This window comes from Festucalex cinctus, chromosome 20, assembly GCF_051991245.1.
Source record: "Festucalex cinctus isolate MCC-2025b chromosome 20, RoL_Fcin_1.0, whole genome shotgun sequence".
Classification (NCBI taxonomy): Eukaryota; Metazoa; Chordata; class Actinopteri; order Syngnathiformes; family Syngnathidae; genus Festucalex; species Festucalex cinctus.
Window position 1 is genome coordinate 16,612,002 of NC_135430.1, and position 22,619 is coordinate 16,634,620.

Sequence of the window (22,619 nt, forward strand, 5' to 3'; positions counted from 1 at the left end):
CCGAGTGAAGTGGGATTAGTCAGCCAAAGTGATCCTATGTGATCACTATTATCCATCACCGGATCACTTTGTAAAGAGGGGTTGGAATACTAATCCTCACCCTTCCAACAAAGGTTAGCTTGTTCTTGAACTGATTGGGGACATAGAAACTTTTTATCATGTTAATGTTGAATAACAATGATGAAGAGATGTGATCCCAACATGAAGATCAATTGATAATGAAAAGTTGAAATATAAATTGCACCATAGCTTTCATGTTTGACCTGCTTCCCGTCTGAGAACCTGCATTATTTCAATTCTATGAATTGATGTCAACTTTTTTATACTAATGTGCTCAACTGTCTTTTTTTGTGTTTCTTTCATTCATTTTTTGGCTTTGAAAATATAATTTTAAATGTTTTTTTTGTTTTGTTTTTGGATATAATTTTAATCCAATGTTGTCCATTTAGGACAGCTGTGACATTAACTTTTTTTTACTGCCAAACATGATAAAATAATTAAATTAAAAAACAACAACAAAACAAAACACATTGCCAGGCGATTTCAAGCATTTTAACTCAAAACTCAAAACGTCATCCTTGAAAATGGTTGATTTCATCAGATTTCATCTGATTCCGTCACGTTTCATTGCAATTTCATACACCGGCAACCCATTGAAAAGAGATACAATGCTGCCATCTGTTGGCCATAGTTAGTGGCTGTTTTTGATTCCACAACCCATTGACCAGGCAGCGCTGAACTTAGACGTTGTGCTGCCCACTGATATAAAAAAAAATTATATATATATAGTTGACATCATTTAATGTTTATGGCAGCATACTTTATGATTTTACTTATCGTTATTAAACGTTTTGGCGGTCAAAGAGTTAAATCAGTGCTTCTCAAATTAGTTTTAGTTATGACAAGAGAAATAAAATATTTCACGCCACCCCAACTCCCCGCCGTGACTATGAAGAGCATCATTTGTTTATAAAATTGCTGTAAGTACATCTCTCCAGAGATGCTAAGAGCACTACTGCCACCTACTGTCGTGGATGTGCAATTACACTTTATTCTAATATGCCAAAAAAAAAAAAAAAAAAAGACTGGTTCAAATTGAAATTTATGGCTCTTATTTCCTACGTGGAAGGGCAATTAATGACTCACAAATTACATTTGCATTTCAGTTTTGATGCCACATAGTGAGTATTATACACCTCTGAAGCCAAGAAGATGAGCGCATGCTGTCTGAAACCTCAAAAGTATGACACAAATAATAGCAGGCTTTGTCATATGTCTGCACCACGAACCCATCATTACTCGTACCCTCGTCGATTTAAAAGGTGAAGGAATCATCGTTCATGATGGTGACGACGGCTCATTAACTCATTCACTCCCAGACATTTTCACAGAAGCAATCCTGTTCGCTCCCGGCTGTTTTACTGGATTTTGACTGATTTTGCAAGGCCCACAGAATATTGTCTTCTATTGCTATAAAAGCATGGAATCTATCAAAAGAAAGATTAAAGTCTCTTCTTTCATCGGGAAAAAAAGTATGTTTCTATCTGTTTCTGTTTTGCAGCAATTAGCATTAGAATATAGCTAAGTTTCATCAGTTTTCACAAATCTCTTCAAAATTGTAAGTAATTGAGCTTTTTTTCTACATGGCCCTGGTTGATCTCCATTGCTCTGCTGCCACCTGCTGGCCGTTTGTGTAATAACTACCATTTCTGCAACCGTTCTTTGCAGTTGGGAGGCTGCATCAAAGCCTTCTGTATGCTCTAGCATAAAAAACAAACAAATAAAAAAAACGTATAAATACGTCTTTGGGACACTTAGAACATTTAAAAAAAACGTATTTATACGTTATTGGGAGTAAATGAGTTAAGGTCGGTACGTGCCTCAAAATGACATGCAACTTATGTTACAGTTCAATTTTATCTGTATAACTTTACAAAAAAAAGAAAAAAAGTGTGATCCTCACATTCCAAGAGGTACCTGGTCAATATGTGCACATTGATGTGCTGCTGGTACATCGACATCATTACCACCTAACAATTAACCATCCTCATCTTAACGCTTGGCTCTCCAAACCCTGAATGCCGCTCGCAATAATGCACGAGTGAATTCCCCTTGAAAAGTCATTCCAAATAAACGCCTCCATCGATCTGTTGTTTGGCCCCAACATTATGGGAGAGGTGGAGCTCTCTCAACAGTTTTTTAAATAGACTCGTGTGTGCTTACAGGTGACAAGATGATGACGTAATTAGTCCAATGGACCAAATGCAAAAATTGGCTACAACAATTAATATCACCAGAATAGGAATTACTGACATGTGTACCAGTACAGATGGGTATTGGAACACATGAATTTATTTAAAAGTTACATATGTTTAGTATAGCAAGAGGGGGTGGGGAGTTCATAATGGCTTAATAGAGGCATACATATTAGGGGTGTTAAAATCAGTGTTAATTTTGAGAGTTAATTTAAAGCTCCTTGAACTTAATATGAAAAGAAAAACACACTGAACTATCACCTATGTCTTAGAAATGCAATTATGCCATCTAGTGGCACAAAAATGATCTCAACACATCAGTATCACGCTTGTTTTTTTGTTTTTGTTTGTTTTTTTACAGTACAGTTCAGCATTATGTCAGATAAGAGCATGAAAATTGTATATGTGCGTATGTGGATATGATGTAGAAATGTATTATGGTATATGTCTATGAATTTTACGTGCGTATGTTGCAGGCAAATGTACGCATGTCCAAGTGCACTGGTATACATGAACAGGTTTATATATTTTCTTTTTGAAAAATATTATAACCTATTGTTGCATTAATAATGAAATGTCTAAACATAAAATCTAATCTTTTTAATTTAAATTATTGTTTCACTGACTAGAAGATGCATCCATATTTCTATTAGCTTAACACTTTTTCCACTTTTATGTTAACAAGAGTATGGAAACTTAGAAAAATATTTTATTGTACATTTAGAACAGATATCAAAGTTGTGATTAATCATAAGTTAACAAAGTCTTGTGATTAATTACGATTAAAATTTTACCGAATTTTTCTTTTCTATTCTCCACTTTCAACATCATTTTTTTTTTTTTTTGACTTCTTGGCTCCAGTTGCAGCATATCGGGCACGTCAGCTTTCTCGTACGTGCTCAGATCGACAGCGCGCGCCCACGCCAATCAAACGGTCCCCAAAAGACTCAAAACTGGCCCCGTTGCCCCGCCCCTGGCTCTCAAGATGGAGAGAGGTCATCCTGGGGTCACGACACGGCCGTGTTCTCATTCAGAACAACATCACAGTCTCTCTTTTTTTTCATTACCCACGTGCGCTGTATGCGCAACAGACATCTCACCACCACCGCACAGCAGCCTCAGGGTCAGAGTTCAGATATTATTGGATTTTTTTTTTTTGCCCATTTTATATCACTATGGCTACAACAATTGGCGGCGTTGTTTTGATGTTGAGATAGGTGCCCTAAAGGCATGATACGCTTCTTATTCACACATGGTACATGAAAAACTTTCATTTATTTGGATGGAAATACATTTGCCCCAAAGGGAGTAATAAAACGCCGGCAAAGTGTCAAATGATTACGGAAATGCATATTCAAAAGTTCAAGATCAAAATTAGGTTTCAAGCCTTAATAGGCGTCTTGGAATGGGTCGATCAAAAGGAAATTGGCTGTGAAAGAAACGGGAGGTCGTGTGCTTTAAAATAGACGTGAAATGAAAGACCCAACAACATCAAACAAGTGGAAAACAAAAGCAAACTAGAAAAAGCTCAAGTCAAGAGCAGCCAGGCCTAGAAATCATCCCAGTCCAAATGGTCAGCTAACGATTAGCACTGTCTTTTATTTTGGAATATAAAAAATTACAATTACACGCATTTTTTTTTGTTTTCTTTTTACAACGATCCATCTGTTCTCCACTGAATACGCAACGATTTAACAGAAGATGTGTAAAGTGGACCAGCCTTGGGCGACGGGCCCGTCTCGCGGCAGCTGTTGGTGCAGATGTAAGGTGACAGTAATCAATACCGATTATTAAAGTGGGAGCAGCATCTCTAGTGTGTGATTAATCTTCATTCCCTCATGTTTACAGAGACTCCTCTGGCCCGCTCGCCACTGAGGGGGAGCGCTTCCCATTATCTGTCCCGAGAGACCCCAAGAACAAAACACTGTCGCCATTAAAAGATACGCGCCGTCGCTGAGGAGGAAGAAAGCGCGCGGCTTGGAAAAGACGGAAAATCCCCGCGCGTGCGTTAGTGTTCAAGCGTAACGTCTGTATCTTCTCAAAAAGGCATAAACAGTCAAACCTCGGTTTTCCAACGCTTCTGTTCTCAACCAAATCGGTTTTCAACCAGAGAATTCGAGAATTTTACGTCTCAGAACTCGTCCAAAAAACTGACGAAAGCCGAGCGTACCTGAACGCGACTCACCCGGGAGCTGAGCTAACTCGAATGGCCAGGATGCTTCCTGCGTAGCACATTTGTATTCAAAGTTCGTTCGGAGCAGACCTGTTCATTGTTATTTACGCAAATCTTTTTTTTTTTTTTTGCATCATATATTAACCCCTAATCATGGGTCCAAAGAAAGCAAGTGCAAGTGGTAAAGCTGGTGAAGAAAAGAAAAAAGTAGTGTGCAGAAGTATTGAAATTCTAAAAGAAAAGTTTGCATTTTTTTTTTTCATCATTTTAGATAGGATATCTAAATAAAACAGTCTATTTCTACCATTTTCTATTTATGGTAAACAGTATACAGTGCAGTTTTATGGTGTAAAATAGTAAAAAAAAAAAATAAAAAATTCTTTTAGACTTGGAACGGATTAAAATTATTTACATTAATTATAATGGGAAAAATTGCTTTGGATTTCGAACAAATCGCTTTTAGAACAGCCTTCTGGAACGGATTAAGTTCGAAAACCGAGGTTTAACTGTGTTGCGTACAAGGCAGTTAAATCAGAAACATAATGAGGTGTGAAGTGTGATGACATCGGATAGTTGGGGATTTGTATTCAATTAGGATTTTGATTTACATGGTAAACTTCTGCTAATGAAAATAATTTAAAAGGGGCCAACACAATCAAAGAAAGTGTCTGACTTTCGAATGGATTAGAGTTTAACATTAGCAGACATGTGGAGCCAATAAAGTTAACAAAAAAATGTCGTAAAATTGAAAGTTTACGCTAAACGTGTAAAAAAACAAACAAAAGGACAGAAAAGACATTTTGGCATTTAAATGAATGTGCTGTTCATTTGAGTGGAACGCGAAACGATTTCAAGATCTGTGTGAGCCACAAGTCGATAAATGGAGACAGTTTGTGAACAACAATCATTTTTGCTCATTAATTTACAAGAAAAGGTCAAACTTTTCTTTGTTGATGTCAAACTCCTGACTAAAAATCTGTGCTGGGCAAAACATGGAAATGGAAAAGTGAAACCATTTAGTAAAAATGAGCATATTGCTTTTAAAATTGTATTTATTGTAAATTCATGTTTCGGCTAGGGGTGTCAAAATTAACACGCTAATGTTAAGTTACCTGGAAAGCCTGTACTGGGGGAATTCAATTTGAAAAATGTGCAGAAATTCACAAGTTACTTCATGTTAAAGATTAAATAGCTTTTATTATGAAAAGAAAAATGCACTGAGCTGTCACCAACATTTTACAAATCCAATTATGCCATCTAGTGGCAGAAAAATGACCTTAACACAAATCAATATCACGTCACATTTTTTTTTTAATTTGAACTAAATTTTATGAATTATTACGAAATTACTGTATCAAAGACGAAAAGATGCAGCCATATTTCTATTAAACATCCCCCCCACTTTTATGTTAACAAGAGTATCAAACTTAGAAAAACATATTTTATTGTACCTTTTATTGTACATTTAGAACAGATAAAATTTGTGATTAACTCATTTGCTCCCAATAACGTGTAAATACGTTTTTTTAAATGTTTTAAATGTCCCAAAGACGTATTTATACGTTTTTTTGTTGTTTGTTTTTTATGCTAGAGCATACAGAAGGCTCTGATGCAGCCTCTCAACTGCAAAGAACGGTTGCAGAAATGGTAGTTATTACACAAACGGCCAGCAGGTGGCAGCAGAGCAAATGAGATCAACCAGGCCCATCTCGAAAAAAAGCTAAATTACTTTGAATTTTAAATAGATTTGTGAAAACTGATGAAACTTAGCTCTCTTCTAATGCTAATTGCTGCAGAACGGAAACAGATAGAAACATACTTTTTTTTCCCTGATGAAAGAAGAGACTTTAATCTTTCTTTTGATAGGTTCCATGCTTTTATAGCAATTGAAGACAATATTCTGTGGGCCTTGCAAAATCAGTCAAAATTCAGTTAAACAGCCGGGAGTGAACGGGATTGCTTCTGTGAAAATGGCTGGAAGTGAATGAGTTAATCGTGATAAAAAATTTCAAACGTCCAAAGAGTTCTGCCTCACTAACAACAAAAACGTGAAATGTGCTTTCTGGACTAACCATATGCAGTATTATGTTATCTCACTTAAAAAAAACTCATTAATTTACTGGTATTAGCGTTGAAAATCACATTAAGGAAAACATTACGAGCTCAAACAGGCACCGTTGGCGAGCACAATTATTATCTGGCCAATAACCTTCCCCATAGCTAACAACGTCTTCTGTAAAATCCTTCAACCTTGCCGCATTGTTGCTTCTGTTAAGCAAACAATTCATCATCCCTGCGCCGTCACATCCCCAATCAAACTCTTATTATTGTTTAAAAACAAAACAAACAAACAAAAATTGAATTACAGTCACTTAGATATGCATTGTTTGGTTTGGGGGCATTTCTGTAACTAAATCACAAGTCAATATAGAGTAATGAAACAATCATGAAAACAACATCCGAACCAGTACGATCGAAGATACGGAACGGATCGTTGTAGCATGTAGTTGAAATTTTGTGTTTTAAGATGTGCAGATGTGTTGTTAATATGCATCGGGGCCACACCATTAACATTTTTGGACCGGGTTGAAGGCTACCGGGTGCCTCTCGACTCCATCGGCTGTGACTGCAACAGATGTTCACCCCCATCCCGACCCACCCTCGCCCTCCCCGAGAAGCGGCTCACAGGTGTCGGGATCCCTCGTCCTCCCCGCTATCGTTAAATAATCACCAGCCTGACTCCACGCCCCGCCTCCTCCTGCTAGCCCAAAACTGAAAGAAAGCCACTCTTCTTCTATTTAATCCCATTTTACTCCCTCCCCCTACCCCCCCACCCCCCCTTACCTCTTTTCGCCCAACGCAAACCAAACCACCCGCGTACCTTCCCCCGTCCTCCCACGCGGCCATCTTTCAGCACCTGCGAGGATCCCACTGAGAAGAGATAATAACCCGAGTGGGGTTGTGCGTTGAGGTGAGGGCGAAAGGGGAAGTGCGGGGGTCAGGTGGAACAAAGAGGTTTGTGTGCGCGTGTGCAACACGGGAATTTTAGACAGCTATTCCAATCAAAGTGTGTGTATGATATCTTGGGGGCGTTCGAGCCTGCAGTCGGGGAGAAAAAGCGAACAGAGGAAGACATTTTGGAAAGTTCAGAGGATTAACTCGAAGGCAAGGCATTGGGAATGGTGCAAGCCAAGCAGGAGGGCGGGGATTGTGGTGGGGGGGCATTCTTTGTCAGGAGTAATTGCTTTCAGCCACTCTACTGTGTAAACTGAGGAGAGATTACAGGATTTATTCCTATGTAGATTTTATACAGAGACGCTTTACTGAACCTATTCTCTTCTCTTCAGCTGCCTGGATTTTTTTTTTTTTTTTACGAATCCATAAACATCAAGCCTGTCATTCTGCAGGATAGCAATGTGAAGAAAAGGGTAGGTGAACCTGATGTCAAACAACGGGAATGTCAATGTAAGTGACAGAACTGGATATTGAACACTTATCTGGCACGGAACCATATTTGGTAACTTGAGCGATGGTTCACAAGGGACCGAATATGCTTCACTTTGAGGTAGTAGAAAAACATTATTTCTTCCAGCCAATGAAATATCTACAGAGCACATCCTTTCACTTTCAATACCGCTTGAACGGGGGCCTATCGCAGTGATCTTTGAGACCTCGTCGACAGTCAATCGCAAAGCACCTATAGACAAACTAGGTATACTCACATTTAGTATGTCAAATCATTCAAAAATTAGGTAAAAAAACAAAACAAAACCATGGATCTTTCGGCAATGTAAGTGGCCTGAGTGATCTGATTGGTAGACATACGGACAACAAATGAACAACGGATACAGAAAACATTAAAAAAATAAAATCTAACAAAGCAAAATCACACATTCTAGCATCTGTTGTGAATGTATTGTACGGATGCGGAACGTCCGCCACGCTTACACAGACATTAACCGTTTGACTTAGCTGAAGAGACTTTACATTTCAACTAGACAAAGGGCAATTTCTGGAGAAATTGCGTAGGAATGCTGAAAGCTGAATGCTAAGAGCTGAATGCTAATGAAGGAAATTGAAAGATAAATTATGTCCGCCATGCTTACACTGACATTAACCGTTTGACTTAGCTGAAGAGACTTTACATTTCAACTAGACAAAGTGAAATTTCCGGAGAAATTGCGTAGGAATGCTGAAAGTTGAATGCTAATAGCTGAATGCTAATGAAGGAAATTGAAAGATAAATGATGTGAAAATTACAAACTATTAATTGTAGTTGAAAGACAAATGAATACAAAGAATGCTTGTTGTGCAATCTGTCTAAGGTGGGATTCGAACCATCGCCTCCTGTTTACCGGTCAAAGCTCAGCTACACTAGCTGAAGAGTTGTCCAAGCGGGATTTGAACCCAGGTACACTGATCACCAGTCCTTTCTCTTAACCGCTTTCAGCATTACCACAATAAGTACAATAATAATAAAGGTTAGAAACAACATAAGTGGGATCCATTTCGCTGACGATTGACGAGAAACTGCCCGAAGTGGGTTTTGGTCCGTCAATGTAATCGGCATTCCGTCACCGATGGAATGCCCATTTTCGATGACGAATGATGGAAACATTGATGGACGTCCACTTTGCTGAGAAATAACGAATGACAGATTGATGACTACAATGCGGATCGGCTTGAAATATTGATGAATTGACAAATGACGGACGCTGAATATTTATTGATAGCCCTCTAGTTATTTTTCTTGGAAATTTTTATGCGTACCTGAATCGTACGGGAGAGAAATACTAATTATAGATGTAATCACATAAGTCATGCTTCTTCATATATTACAGCGAAACAGCCAAGATATTATTATGAGATCAAAAGAACAACCATTGCTAATATTTGCATTCAGTGTGCTACTTTTTTTCCTCAAAAAAACTTCAAACGGTAAATTTGCATTTCAAAGCTGGTCGGTTAAGAACATGTAAGTGTTCAGTTGCACATACTTCTAAATTGTATTTATTTTTATATTTACTTAGCCCACTCTCAGGAGTGTATCCTTGAAAGATCAGTACATATTTGCGGAGAACTTCTGTCGACTCCCTAGCGACTCGCACGAGATTGATGCCTCATGCGGGGCAGATGCCTTCAAGACACACGTTTGAGGAATCAAAGGCGCCTTTGCGAGAAAATCCACTTCTGTCCTTCCTAATGGGCTCTTTTACCATGTGTCGCCAATCAAACAGCTCCTCAGAACACCTTCTGTTTTCAATCTGCCGCTTTGACAGGCTACTTGAAAAGTACGGGGTCCTGAACACTCCGTGTTTGAGAGCGTGGAATACGACAGGTCCCATTACCTTCAAGGAAAACCCACTTGGGAAGCCCCTCGTGTTCAAAAGGTTGTTATTCTTTTAGAATATGCTCATGGTTGTGTTTGTTAGGTTTTTTTTTTTTGGTTTTACTCAAGGATCAATTCTTCCTGTTTGCTTTCTTACACCCACTGCTGACCAGTGAGCGATGACGGGGATTTCGAATGATTTTCAGCCGACATCCTGCAAATGCAATTTTCTGAGGCCATTTTTTTTGTAAAAGGGAGGTGAAACAATAAGCACATACTACACTTCCTCTTCTTATATATTCAATAAATCTCTTATCTATACGTCTTTTGGTCTCACCACACGCTTCACTTTTCACGGTCCAAAGAGGTTCCTGATGTTCCTTCTTCGTACATACTACAACGTACAACCATTCCTTCAATACACTTACCAGATGCATCTGTTGGGATTTATGACCACAGTTTATCATAGCATTAGCTTCCGCTTTCAAATTCCCAAATGATGCAGCAGATTGGGAGGAGTTCTTCAACTCAAAAATGAGAGTGACCGTGAACAAAAACGCAACCGGGTATTGCGATAAATGCGACTACCTCATGATCGCCTCAGAAAAGATGCCGAAGTGTTGTACACACAAGGGCAGATCAGGTTCCCAAAAATGCCACTTTTATCTGGTTGAATGTAGAAAAATCTTTGTGGATATACTTCAAGTGACCTGAAACGGGACAGTCCCGGGTTTTGAGCATTGTGGATTTGACCAGCCCTACTTTTACGCAGGTCCCGTTCTGGCATCCTGTTATTTCCAGTTCTGTCAGCAAGCCAATTGTTTGGTCCATCTACATGTCAATCACACAGTTGTCAAAGCAATTCATACAATGAACCAATTGACATTTAAATCACTAACTGCCGTGTTTTTGTTATACTGTAACTAGAGCAGCTTCCTGCTTCCGTGGCTAAGAATTTTGGACAATGTAGTCCTACTAGCCCAATGCTGCGGTCGCCGGTCAGACCCAACGCAACCGGAGCGGTTACAATACGGGATCAACGCAAGATAAACGGCACAGACAGCTTCCAATTGCAGCCAGGACCGATCGAAAAAAGGGTGGACAGCTGTTGAACTATCAACCAAGATAGCATTTAGCATTAGCTAAAAATAATCACACAACCCGATTGACTAGTGATTACATTTGGTATAAAAAGTTCCAGTTTCAGCAAAATTGTGGTGTCCCAGTTTATCTGGTCACACTAGATAAACTTTTCTGTGTTTTAATCTACTTCATACTTTATATGATCACCTTTGTTCTTCCCAGTACATGTCTGGTTTTCAGATGTCAGAGCATTCTTCTATTACTCATTGACAGTTTTCCATTCGTTCGTTAGTATGATTGTCATGGAAATTGTGCTACTTTAGGACCCAAAGACAGTTTTATTGCCTTCATGGACCATAAAGAAATAACGGTTTAAGGGGTTATAGAAGAGCACCCAATATGTTCCATGCTGTGTTGGACACCATGCTGGGACGAAGCCTGCATTTTATTGGCCTTTAAATCTCAACAGAGCTTTGGAGAGGAGTTTTCTCTCGATTGTTTGGTATCCGTACTTATAAATCTGTCCAAACTTCTTGATTCAACAGCATTATAACACAATTTAATCCCTGGTAGGCTTGCTGTAATTCAACTGACATTCTATTCCCTTTTCTCGTCTTTGCCATTTAGAGCTCTCGCACACAAGGCCACTTCTATTGTACTGCGCTTTAATGCAGTTGCTCCTCCATATTCTGTCCCTTGCCGACCGACTGACGCACATACACTGCCATCAAACTTTCACTGGAACATTGTTTACGTGGAATTTAATAGAGCACCGTTGCAACATTAGACAAAACAAACAACCTTGGTTTAGGTAATAATGGCAACATCTGCTGTGAGATGTGACAAACCATTTTTCATACTGCTTAGTATCATTCGGGTTGGGGTTATATACGTGATATTTCCTTATGGGAACATGAGAAGTTGAATTACGGAACATGAAATGCAAAATGGGTTTTATAGACGGAGATGATTGCTGGCACCGAGGACAGGTGTTAACTCATTCACTCCCCAAAACGTATTTATACGTTTTTTTTTTTTAGGTTTTTGTTTGCTAGAGTTTTTGTATGAAGGCTTTGATGCCGTTTCTGACCTGAAGTGGTCGCTTAAAGCGATGGTAGCTATTACAAAAATAATAATAATAATAATAATAATAATAATAAATAAAAATAAAAAACGGCCAGAAGGTGGCAGCAAAAAGTATAAGAGATCAACCAGGATCAACCATGTTGCAACAAGATCTTTTTCGCAGTATTTTCAACAGGTTTGGGTTTGTGAATAATGATGAAACTTAGCTAATTCTAATGCTAATAGCTACAAAACATAAAAACAGATACAAAATATACCGTACTCTTTTCTTTTTTTTTTCTTTTTTTTCCTGATGAAAGAAGAGACACATTTTTCTTTTGGTAGGTTCCATGTTTTTATAGCAATAGAACATGGAAATGGCTGGGAGTGAATGAGTTAAGGAGCACCCATCTCAGCAAATTCTGGACCAAATGCAGGATAATCGCTCTCCAAATCACTCTATTGACACTCACTCCAAGGTAATATTGGAGGAACTGGATTGCGGCTCAGGAAGGGATGATCAAAGTTTGAGCTACTTCCAAGACTGCTTTTCAACTCCCCACAAGGTATTAAGAGTTAAAGCCTTGCCCAGACCTCTCAAGCTGGATGAATTCCTGCTGCTTGGTTTCCTCTCAGGCTTCACCTTAATTTTACCTCTTTTTTTTTTTTCCCAGAGGTGGTAACCAGATGAGTAGAATCATCAAGTGGATGGATGTGGATGTACTTTTTATTTTTTTTTAAATGGCCAGCTGGATCATTTCAAGCGCTTCTCCCTTCCTTTCAAGGTTTGGCAAGGGGTCTGTGATGAACGACATCTAAAACCTTGACGTTAGCCTTTCCTTAAAACGTTTTTGTCGTCATCACCATCTCAAGGATCGCAAGCTGTTTTTAGAAGTTGAGTCAGCCCCCAATAAAAACTCCAATCAGGAATGGAGATTATCGGGATAGTGGAACCGGGATGATCTTATTTCATTGCATATTTTTATTGCCGCTTCGGCGTAGAACGTTTTGACTTGCTGCCAGTGACTCGCCATGTAGCTGCTGGAAGATATTTGATGTTGAAATGTTGGAGTTATGTGAAAGGTAAGAGAGGTTCTGTCAGCCAGATGACCAATCCAGAGATTATTTTTCTTTCGGTTGTTTTTGAAGGAATGCCAGTATAAAATTGATGGTTGTGTCAGTCACTGTGGTCAGATAAACGATTAGCACAAAAAAAATATATAGTTGAAGAATATTAATCACATTCTTGCAAGAGAGCTACAGAGACTGAACCAATAAAAAAAACCAAGAAAAAAAACCCCTGACATTTTAATTTGTGAAAATTCAAAAGACCGTGTCAATAATGTGATGTTCTTTTCAAAAGTCAAAAACTCAATCGAGTCCGCCTGCGGTCAGGAGCCGGAGGCAGTGGAAGAGCTGTGGGGGACAGATTGTTTCAGCAGCTTGAAAAATGTGTGGAAGTCTTCGTTTAGTTTCGCAAACAAATATAAAAACCTAAACGCATTTGTTTAAAAAATTTTTTTTTTTTTATTGCATGTACACAAAAGCACAGAAAGTCAGTTGTGAATCATATCCTCTTATAAAAATGAGGATACTATTATTACACATTTTCATACCACCATAGTACCATGTGTATATAACAGACTTCCATCTCTTATTTTTTCCCGTCGTTGACGGATGCCCACACTTTTGGCGGCTTACCACATTTGTTTGTGTCCGGCGATCCTGGAGAGTACGTATATTTTCATTTTTTTATTTTTAATATAATGATGGGAAGAGACAAGAGACAGAAGTGCCCATAATAAAACACAATCAAGGATGACCATGAACAAGTGAATAGTGACAAATTACAATATTTTTTTTTGCACTGGATGGGGAAAAAAAAATCCCCCAAAACAATATCACAGAGGCAAATAATAAACATATTATGGGTACATTTGCATACAAGAATAGTGGTACATTATATTTACAGGCGCTTGAGCCCTTCCTCGGTGTGTTATGCAACACATGATCACAGCCAATTTAACTCATACAGAGCAAACATATTCTGGCCTGAGAGACATCCCAAACATGAAAAAGGAAGGAGCTGAATAGACAAAACGGCAACAAGAAAAGCGGCAACCTTGAGTTTCTAAACGAAACTCAGAGGAATACTTGCGATTACTCCTCTGACTGAATCATCGACAAGGTCACAGCTCCCATCTTGTTATCCTCCTACTCTTCTGCTTCGCTCCAACTCTGGAGCCAAAAGCTTCATACGGAAGGGATGCCAAGACATATTCATTGACATATTGGAGCATTCAGCAACTGGCAGCAATCACGGAGGCTGAAATGTTCAAACTATGCATTCACATGCGATGAACAACCACAATGTGGCGAATGTGTTGGTATGCAGTAACCTGCCAGATTTGGATTACCGTAAAATCCTGTGTATAATACGGATCCGTGTATAATGCGCCTCCTAAAAATCACCCTTTAAAGGGCTGTCTGCCGGATTCACTCAGGAAAATGCACTTTTTAAATTCAGGATGTACACACTTTAACTTTCTCTCAGTCTACACATCTGTGTTCATGTTAATCTTTGGTGGTGATTTCATCCTAAACACCCACCCCCCGCTCTGCGATTGGCTGGAGGGGTGTAAACACTGTCTTTCCACAGAAACGTCCCGCTGTTTACAAAACAAACACAAAATGGCAAAATACAGGCTGGGGGGGTTTAGCACGAAAATCACCACCAAAGATTAACATAAACACAAATGTGTAGACTGAGAGAAATTGAGAAATTTAAAGTGTGTACTTCCTGTGTTTAAAAAGTGCATTTTCCTGAGTGACTCCAGCAGACTGCGCCTTTAATAATCATTTTTATTTCTGTACTCGTGTATAATACGGTCCCCTGTATTGCTAGCATCCTTTAATATACTGTACTGGCCAACAATTTATCATTATTTTTTTGAACGTTTAATGATCTAAGTAATTCTGGGTTGATGAGTCCGTAAATGACATACATTTCTTCAAATTGGCTCTCATTGTTTATTGCTGATATTGCCAATTTTTTTATTTATTTTTTATTTTTATTTTTTTGCCGGAGTTTCATAGTAAAGTGTGCAGACTCATTTTCGTCTATTAAACTGCTTTTGAAAAGTAATCCGACGGCTCGTCGTCTTGCTTGGTTAGCTAGCAACTAGCCTCTAACACTGGTCATGCTAACGCTAATGCTAACGGTAATGCTAAACCTAGATTAAGTAGTTTTTGAACTCGATTTCACGATGACGTGCTGTTTGATGTTGGTGTGAACAGTTTGAGTGATTTGAAGAATGATTTAAGTCAGCCATTATGCCACTTCAAAATAAAAGCGTACCAATGCACTAATCTAAGTGTGTTACTTTATTTGGAAATATTTTCCTTGGAAGTTTTGCCTCACCACGGTGTTACGTCATGGATAGCATGAACAATTGCTGTTGCTTCTAGCTTGACTGGTTTTGCAAGAATATTTTTTTTTAAACATGGTACAAGTAAATTTGTAATATGTTGGAATGTGAGTACACCTTTTTCTATAACATCTAGGTACCAATAAAATTTATTTTATTTTTTTTATGTTATGAATCTGTATATAGTGTGGTGGGACGATTTTGGATAATTTTGTGCAAATTTTTTTTTTTTTTTTCCTTATTCACAGGATTTTATGGTAAGTTTTTTTTTTATGAATGAAAACAAAGTGTGACATTCAAAATTTTACACATGAATGTTGCAATAAAAGTTTACAAAAGTTTGAAAAAAATATTTAGAAAAATACGGTGACATCTAATACTCAAGTCACTCTTTGCTCCAAATTATTATTCATTAATTTCACTTTCTAAAGCCACTAATAAAAGTGCAAAACCAACACTCACTCACAGTGGGAAAAACAAAAAACAAAAAACCACCACCAATTATTGACAAAATGCTAAAAACAGCCAAATGGACATAATCATGGAGGGGAAACCAAATCAGCCCCATCGTATTCAGCCGATAAATTCGACACTTTATGCCAGACTGGGGCCACCCACTGCATGTGTTCCCATGTGACGCCCGTGCTGATAAAATATTCAGCAAGGAACAGCTCTGACACCTCAGGGCCAGCAGGCTTCACTTACATCCCAATCACTCCGGACAAGGCCGGGGCCGAAACCTTGCCAGCAAGGTTGCCGTTTCTTGCTCCTCGCAACGCATGTCAACAAAAAAAAAATGAATACAAAAGGCCTGCATTCATTTTTAATGAGGTACATTAATTAATAACCCTGACCTGAACCAATTTATAAAGCTGGAATCCCTGGGTAGGCCAGACAGGGTTGGAATAATATAGACCTAAAGCTGTTTTATTTTTTTTTGCAGTCTGGTGAAGGATAGAATGTGAATAGTAGCAATAAGAAAGTCGTGCAATATGAAAGAAATCAAACTTTTGGTTGCTGCGTGGTGCAAAAAGCAAAAATTCCTCAGCTCACACAAACTCTCGAAACATATAGATAGCCAAATACATTTTGTAACTTCTCCTCATATTGTTCAACAACACAAACTAGTATCAGAGGAGTAATCGTGGAAAAAAGGCACTTAACTCTACATACATACTCAAGATAAGAAAATATTACGAGTCATTATTTTACATATAGCTAAAAGGATTATGGGGCATGTCATTAAAAAATTAAATATCAATACTCTAATAAAATTCTTAATATCACAGCATTTGTACTCCTTGTTCACTTTTTTTTTCTTTTTTTTTTAATGAATGTTCTAAAAAAAAAAAAAAAAAAAATCAGTCCTAACTGTCTTTTACAGTCTCCTCCAAAAGTATTGGAACAGCAAGGTCTGTTCCTTTAGGTTTTAGATCAAAATATTATTCCCAGACAAAAGACACATCAGGAAGATGTAAATACGACAAAATCAAAGCTGGAACTTTTGTCCAATATTCATCTTTTGATCCATCTTCAGTATAAAACTAAATGAATACTTTTGGAAGTGACTGTATGTCCCTTACCTTCAGGAATAAAAGTGCCTCCCTTTCTCTGAGCCCTGATGAAGCCGACTGAGCCTGGCGAGTTGAGTCGGGGACGGGGGAACATCCTGTCTGTAGGGCCCTTTGGATTTGGGCGGATTCTGGATTGGGGCTTGAGTGTGGTCTCTACTACCGGTGCTTGACGGAACCTGTTCAGGAGGTAGCGAGACGGCCTCTTGCTCTCGGCGTCTTTGCTCCTGTCTCAGCAACTCTTGAGTCTCCAAGAGGACGCGAGCGTTATAGCTGGAAGTTCCCAGGTAGCCGTTATGTGATCCGTGGCCGCCAGGGAGGTGTGGGTTGTCCTTGGCACTCTGAGAGCCATCAGTTGCTGTGAAGGCCGTGTCCCACGTGTCTTGGGTGCTCGGATTCTTACGTGGCCTAAAACATACAGAGACGGATGGTTAAAAGATCATTATTCCCAATAATTACATTTATTATTATTATTATTATTCAGGTCGTTGTCGATACAGTAATTTTATAGTAATTCATAGTTATTTGAAGTTAACACATTCATTGCCAGACAGCAAAAAAAATGCATCATTTGACGTCTTTTTCTGTCAATGGCAGTGAATGAGTTAAAAAATATAGACTAAACAGTTAAAAGGGGTGTGAAACATTTGAGTCATAGATTTTTTGATTTTTTTCAACCACTAGATGGCATTAGGGTTACATGCTGGACATTGTTGACAGAAACGGTTCATTATTATTGCTATTATTATTATTATTGTAAATTGATTATACTTATTTTAAACCCTCAACACAGAAGTTTAACACAAATTTGACAATATTTGACAATAAAAATTGAAATTGAAATGAAATTTGACAATAAATCCCCAAAAAGTACAAACTAACATCGTCTTTTGCTCATGCATGCCTTTGGAAAACGTGGCCAGGAGCTTTGATAGGCAATTGTTCACTCTTTTAGCTAAAGTGCTATGTATGTTTTTCCATTATTAGGATCCATTAAAGCAAACACGCCTTGGAAGACCTGTCACAATGTTTATTTTTTTATTTGATTTATTTTTTAACTCCAGGTTGCTAAGAAAAAAAAACACATTCATTGACCTGCTGCCAGCTTAAAAGGCTTTTGAGCTCACAGTATAGAGAGATGAAGAGGAAAACAAGCAGCTTTAGAAAGATCAAGAGTACAGAAAAATAGAATAGTTTTTTGGTGTAAAGTTTGTTTTATCTTTAATCAAACTGCAATGGGCTTGTTATCTGAAAATGTAATCGATTTGAAATATCATTTGGGTTCTCATTTTCACCACAAAGTGGCAGAAGGAGTAGTTGCCATGGCGCCTCCGGCTCCAACTCTGTGATGATGGAGTAGATTGTTGTGAGTGGAGACATATTTAGAAAGTCTGAAGGGATTAGATTGGATGCCGAGTTGATAACAGACAGACAACAGTTGGATACCAGTTAAGAATGCTTCCAAAAAGAGTTTGTTTCCTTGTCAAATCCACTTCATCTTCTTTATATCTATATATTTTTACATATATTCAACTTTATACACATCTCAATGTGCCGAGTGGAACCTCAACAAATTGCAAAAAATATTATTCAGTAACCTGCTATAGGACAGGATAAAGGCCTACATAACAAAATAAGTGACTAAACAAACCAAGAGTGGCCAATACAGGACCATAGCAACTGACAATATACTCATGAGGGACATAGCAACTGTATAGCAACAACAAAATAAGAGTGACTAGACAAAATAAAGGTGACAAATACATCATCATCATCATCATAAGGGCCATAGCAACTTCATGACAAGTAGACATAAATGAGGGACATAGCAACTGACAACATCAACATCATAATAACACAATGACCCAACCCAAAACAGTCATAACAAAGTGTGTCTACCTATATATTCATGAACTAATAGAAACAAAACACTAAAAGTATGACATATATTAGCTATAGTAAACACAATTGCTGCGATTGGCTGGCGACCAGTCCAGGGTGTACATCGACCACTGCCCAAAGCCAGTTGAGATAGGATGCAGCACCCCTCGCGACCCTTGTGAGGAATGAGCGGTCAAGAAAATGGATGGATGGATGGATGGACACAATTGTGTGGAAATTGTGTAAATCTAATATTTATATCTGGTGGAGTTGTCAATGCAGGCTGTTCACAGTTGATTATTAGTGTAAAAAATCCCTCCAGATGTTTGAAAATACTAAAATGTTTTATACGTCTGGATATTGTTATGTTTTAGTTGATAAAATTAATAATTTTAAGCATTGGAGAATGTATCAAATATGATACAAATTTAAAGTCATTACATTTTTTTCCTGACTTTTCTGTGAACTATTCAATGCTTCAGGCTTTACTGGGTGAAACGATAATTGCAGTTTGAGCACTGCTCATGAATGCCCATCTTCATCAAACTTATGTACATGCAAACAGCTGCAAATGCACGTATGCACTGACCATGTGACACTCCAGCTTATTATCGTGTTCTGCTCGCGTGCGTTTGCACGAGTCGACGTCGTATGCATGTGAGGCTAACAGGCAGCGAGGCAGATGTAAGGGCAGACTGCAGAGCGAGCAGCACCGCATGTTCCATATCAGGCTTTTGCTGTCTCGCCGAGCCAACACGCATTTACACCCTGGCTTGGCTTCCGGAGCAGCCAGCACAACTCATGAGGGAACTTGCTTGTTTGGAAACTCCGCGCGCCTGTCACACAAGGCAGCCATCCACATTTCTGGAGTGACAGTTTACTTTTTCAAAAATAAAATTTGAGAAGCTTTTTTTTTTTTGGTGGCGACGAGAGCTCAAAGAACATTCTCCCGCAGGAATGCACTCATGATTGATGCATAAGTGGAGCGCTCTTATCACTTCTCGTCGCGAGCCAGAATCTGTCACAAAGTAGATTAAATTTACAGACAGAGGGGGTGGGGGAAATATATTACCCCAAAGAGAGTTAGCTCTAGAGTGACAGAATATAAACAAAGCCAGGAACTTGGTTCTCGGGAAAAACTTGTGGTGGCTGGGTGTTTTTTGTTTTTTTTTAAACAGCTGGGAAAAATCGGAGTTCATGAGAAGGGCATAATAAGCACAAATGCGCATGCGCATGCGTGAACCCGCCCACACAGACCAGCAAACTGGCACAAGTTCATGTCAATACAATCTAATGTGATTTAATAGTAGAGATGTGACAAATCTTTTCATGCAAAATTTTCTTTCATTGACTGAGTCATTCATTAAGGATACATATGGCTAAGTGCCGATATACTAAATAATCCTGAATTGGATCTATATTATATTGCCCAAAATGATGATTCAGATTCAAATTCAAGGATGCGTTACATTCCACTGCCAAAAAGGACAGTAGCAAAGTTAAGAAAAAATTATAGTAAAATAAGAAAATTATTCCTTCAAATAAGCAAAATTATCAGCCAACAGAACGAGAAAATTTTACTTAAATTTACCTGTAAGATTTTGACAAATTATTTAAATAATACTAAGCCCACAGCGGAAAATAGTGGAAAATAGTATTTTTACACTAAAAACAAATAATATCGTCTTTTTTTAAGCTGTAATAAATACAACTATTTTCTTAAAATTAGGGATGTTCGATACCACTTTTTTTTCCAGACCGATACCGATACTCAGACCCTCAGTACCAGTATTACATTTTGACAAATAAAAGAAATCACTAAAAGATATTTTTAAACAAATATATTTCCTTTAATGTTGACAAAAAAAAAACAAAAAAAAAACAGCACAGTCACTCTTCAATCGTCTTAACGCTCAAAATAAAACACAAAAATGCTCTTTTAGTTTAAGATTCACAATTTTGAAGTATTTGCAAACTGGTGAAGTTTTGGTGAAAAACTGCTGCAAGCTCGTGCCAGTTACATTTTTATTGTATTTGGTATGACCCAGCAAGGAATTGAACCCACAACCTATATAATGAAACAAACCACTTAAACGAGCTATGTTGCACTTTTGTCTGATGGTTTTCATACTTGTATTTTTTTCCATTTATCTTATTACTAGATGTCGAAAATGTAGATGAGACACAATGCCAAAAATGTTTTGCCAAATATGACAATTAAGTAATGAGGACCTTAAAATAAGCACAATAATCTTGTCTGACAATTTCATTTCAAGTAAAAAGATTTCAGTTTTTGCAGTGAAAGCTCTTACAGTTGAGCACTAACTTGTGAAAGTACACTAAATGTGAAATCCAAATATCAAATATAAAACGTTTTGGTTATGGTACGTTGCTGCGGGATGCAGTAGCCGCTTGAGCGGACGGGTGAGCCGCCGGCCTGCTCGAACCTCCCCGCCGTTGAGAATCTTATCTTTAACCACATTCATGTGCGCGCTATGTTGCGTTGCGTCTCCTTCAAGCTAATCAGTGGTCTCTCTTTCCTCCTAACACGCTTGTTCCTCGCCCACCGCTGCCTGCCGATGCTAATCCTGCTCCAACAACAACCCTTCATTAGTGCTCCTCCAATCCTCACATCCTCGACGGCGAGCTTAGCCCTGCCTGACATCAGATATGCAGCTACCATGGCTTTTTTTTTTTTTCCTGGAACCTCTTTGGGGATTTTACTTTTCACTTTAAAAGGGAATTCCTGAGGAGAACAAATGTCTCAAAATGTGGAAACTGAGGAGAATTATGGTTATTAATCTAGGGATGTAAGGCATTTGCTGTAGTCTAACATGAAGCCTGAGCTCACACAAGCGCCCACTAAGAGTGTTAGGAGATTATGGTAGGAATGCATATCAAAAGCCACCAAAGTCAGTCTTTTATCACCGGCCAGATGAACTTTCCCAAGAGAAGCAACTGACCGTGGGAGGGGAAGGCTGGGAGTCAACTGTCACTTCACATGAGATGCCAGCAGATAATACCTATGAAAGGAATGCATAGATTGATCTGGCCTATACAGGCTGCATTGATTATGCGTCCGCGTGGACCGCAAATCCATATCCGCAGACGGAAACATGTTTTAATCGACCCAAATGTGAGTGTTCAGAGACAGCGATGGAAATGAAAACAGGATGGCATTGGAAAAATGACGTGTGTGCAGATGCATCGAAAATCACCAGAGAGAGCTGAAGCTTTAAATAAAAGTTCCACGAGGCATGAATGGACCAGTCATTGTTGTCTTCCTGGAAAAGTTATACAACCTGACAATTGTTTAAAAGATTGCTTTTAAAGTCTGACTGTAGAGCGTCAGAATGAAGAACAAGGCGTCGATGATTTAAATACATTGAAGACATACAGACAGATGAGACTCACCGTGGCAGAGAACTGAATTGTCTCTGGGCTTGGCGAAAACTGCCTCCGTCCTCCTGGTGCTGCTTTTGGACTTGAGACTCCATGGTTACCGAAAGACGCCCGCTCCGCATCTCCACCCCGTTACTAGACTGCAATCAAAAGAAACAAATCAAGACGCAACTGCTGATATAGCTGAGCAACAATTCTATATGACAGAATAAAGGCGTATATGACAAAAAAGAGTGACTAGACAAACTAGAAGTGGCTAATACAGGACCATCGCAACTGCCGACATTGTCACATTATCATCATAAAGGACATAGTAACTGCATGAGACTAGGCAAACTAAGTGGCTAATATAGCATCACTATGCATTATCATCATAAGGAACATAGTGACTGCATCTAGGCAAACTAACAGCGGCTAATACATCACCATACA

The 22,619-nt window shown here is 38.5% G+C and overlaps 1 protein-coding gene across 3 annotated transcripts in view; it reads right to left on the reverse strand.

The window, feature by feature from the left end:
- Positions 1–13,408: 13,408 nt before the first annotated feature.
- Positions 13,409–22,619, reverse strand: part of LOC144009223 (partitioning defective 3 homolog) — a 270,024-nt gene continuing 260,813 nt past the window's right edge. For all 3 annotated transcript variants that reach the window (XM_077508825.1, XM_077508824.1, XM_077508826.1), the window contains 2 exons: positions 22,200–22,327; positions 13,409–17,312 (listed from right to left, as the gene is read on the reverse strand). In XM_077508825.1, coding sequence (XP_077364951.1) covers positions 16,919–17,312; positions 22,200–22,327 — 522 coding nt within the window. In that variant the 3' untranslated portion in view covers positions 13,409–16,918. The remainder of the gene's footprint in view (positions 17,313–22,199; positions 22,328–22,619) is intronic.